Source organism: Octopus bimaculoides, chromosome 17 (genome assembly GCF_001194135.2).
Source record: "Octopus bimaculoides isolate UCB-OBI-ISO-001 chromosome 17, ASM119413v2, whole genome shotgun sequence".
Taxonomy (NCBI): Eukaryota; Metazoa; Mollusca; class Cephalopoda; order Octopoda; family Octopodidae; genus Octopus; species Octopus bimaculoides.
The window spans coordinates 27,129,867-27,130,689 of NC_068997.1; the positions used below are offsets into that span (position 1 = coordinate 27,129,867).

Below are 823 nucleotides of genomic sequence, written 5' to 3' on the forward strand. Positions count from 1 at the left end.
TATATATATATATATATATATATGTATGTATGTATGTATATATGTATGTATATATATATGTGTATGTATATATACATACAGATATGTGTGTATTCTTTTACTTGTTTCAGTCACTTGAATGTGGCCATGCCGGAGCACCACCTTTAGTCGAAGAAATTGACCCCAGGATTTATTCTATTGGTCTCTTTTGCCGAATTGCTAAGTTTCGGGGATGTAAACACACCAACATCAGTTGTCAAGCAATGGTGGGTGAGTCAAACACAGACACACATACATAAATACATATCTTTTGTGAAATCTTTATGTATATGTGTGTGTGTGTGTGTGTGTGTGTGTATCTGTGTGTGTTATTAGCTTCAGCACTGGTGCAATTCATATTCCTGGCAACATTTAGTCACAACCATTTCTGTCCTGAGATCAGTTCTCATGCATACATGCTAGGCACTTTTCAATTTCTGGCTACATACTTGGTCAGTTCAAAGCTATAATGGAAGTCACTTGTCCAGAGGTGTCATGCAATGGGACTGAACCTGAAGTCACAAAGTTGGGAAGCAAGCTTCTTAACCACACAGCCATGCCTGCATCTGTAGAGTACAGTAAATATATATTTTTTTTAAATATTCAAATCAAAAATTCTGATGTTTAATTGATTTTGTTTCCATATTTTAAATATTATGTGTTGTCCATTGTGGTTATTTCAGATAGGAGGAGAGATGACCACAGTGAGAGAAGCAGCCGAAGTGGGTCAGAATCTTCTTCAAGAGAAAATAGAAGTGTGCGAAGCAGTTCTCGTAGCTGGGAATTCTCTGAACGGGAAAGTCGA

General features: G+C 36.8%; 1 protein-coding gene across 1 annotated transcript in view; it reads left to right on the plus strand.

Annotated features, from left to right (window-relative positions):
* Window positions 1–823, plus strand: part of LOC106878466 (pre-mRNA-splicing factor ATP-dependent RNA helicase PRP16) — a 70,456-nt gene that overhangs the window by 3,839 nt on the left and 65,794 nt on the right. The window contains exon 3 of the mRNA XM_052974133.1: window positions 702–818. Within this exon, the coding sequence (XP_052830093.1) occupies window positions 702–818 (117 nt within the window). The remainder of the gene's footprint in view (window positions 1–701; window positions 819–823) is intronic.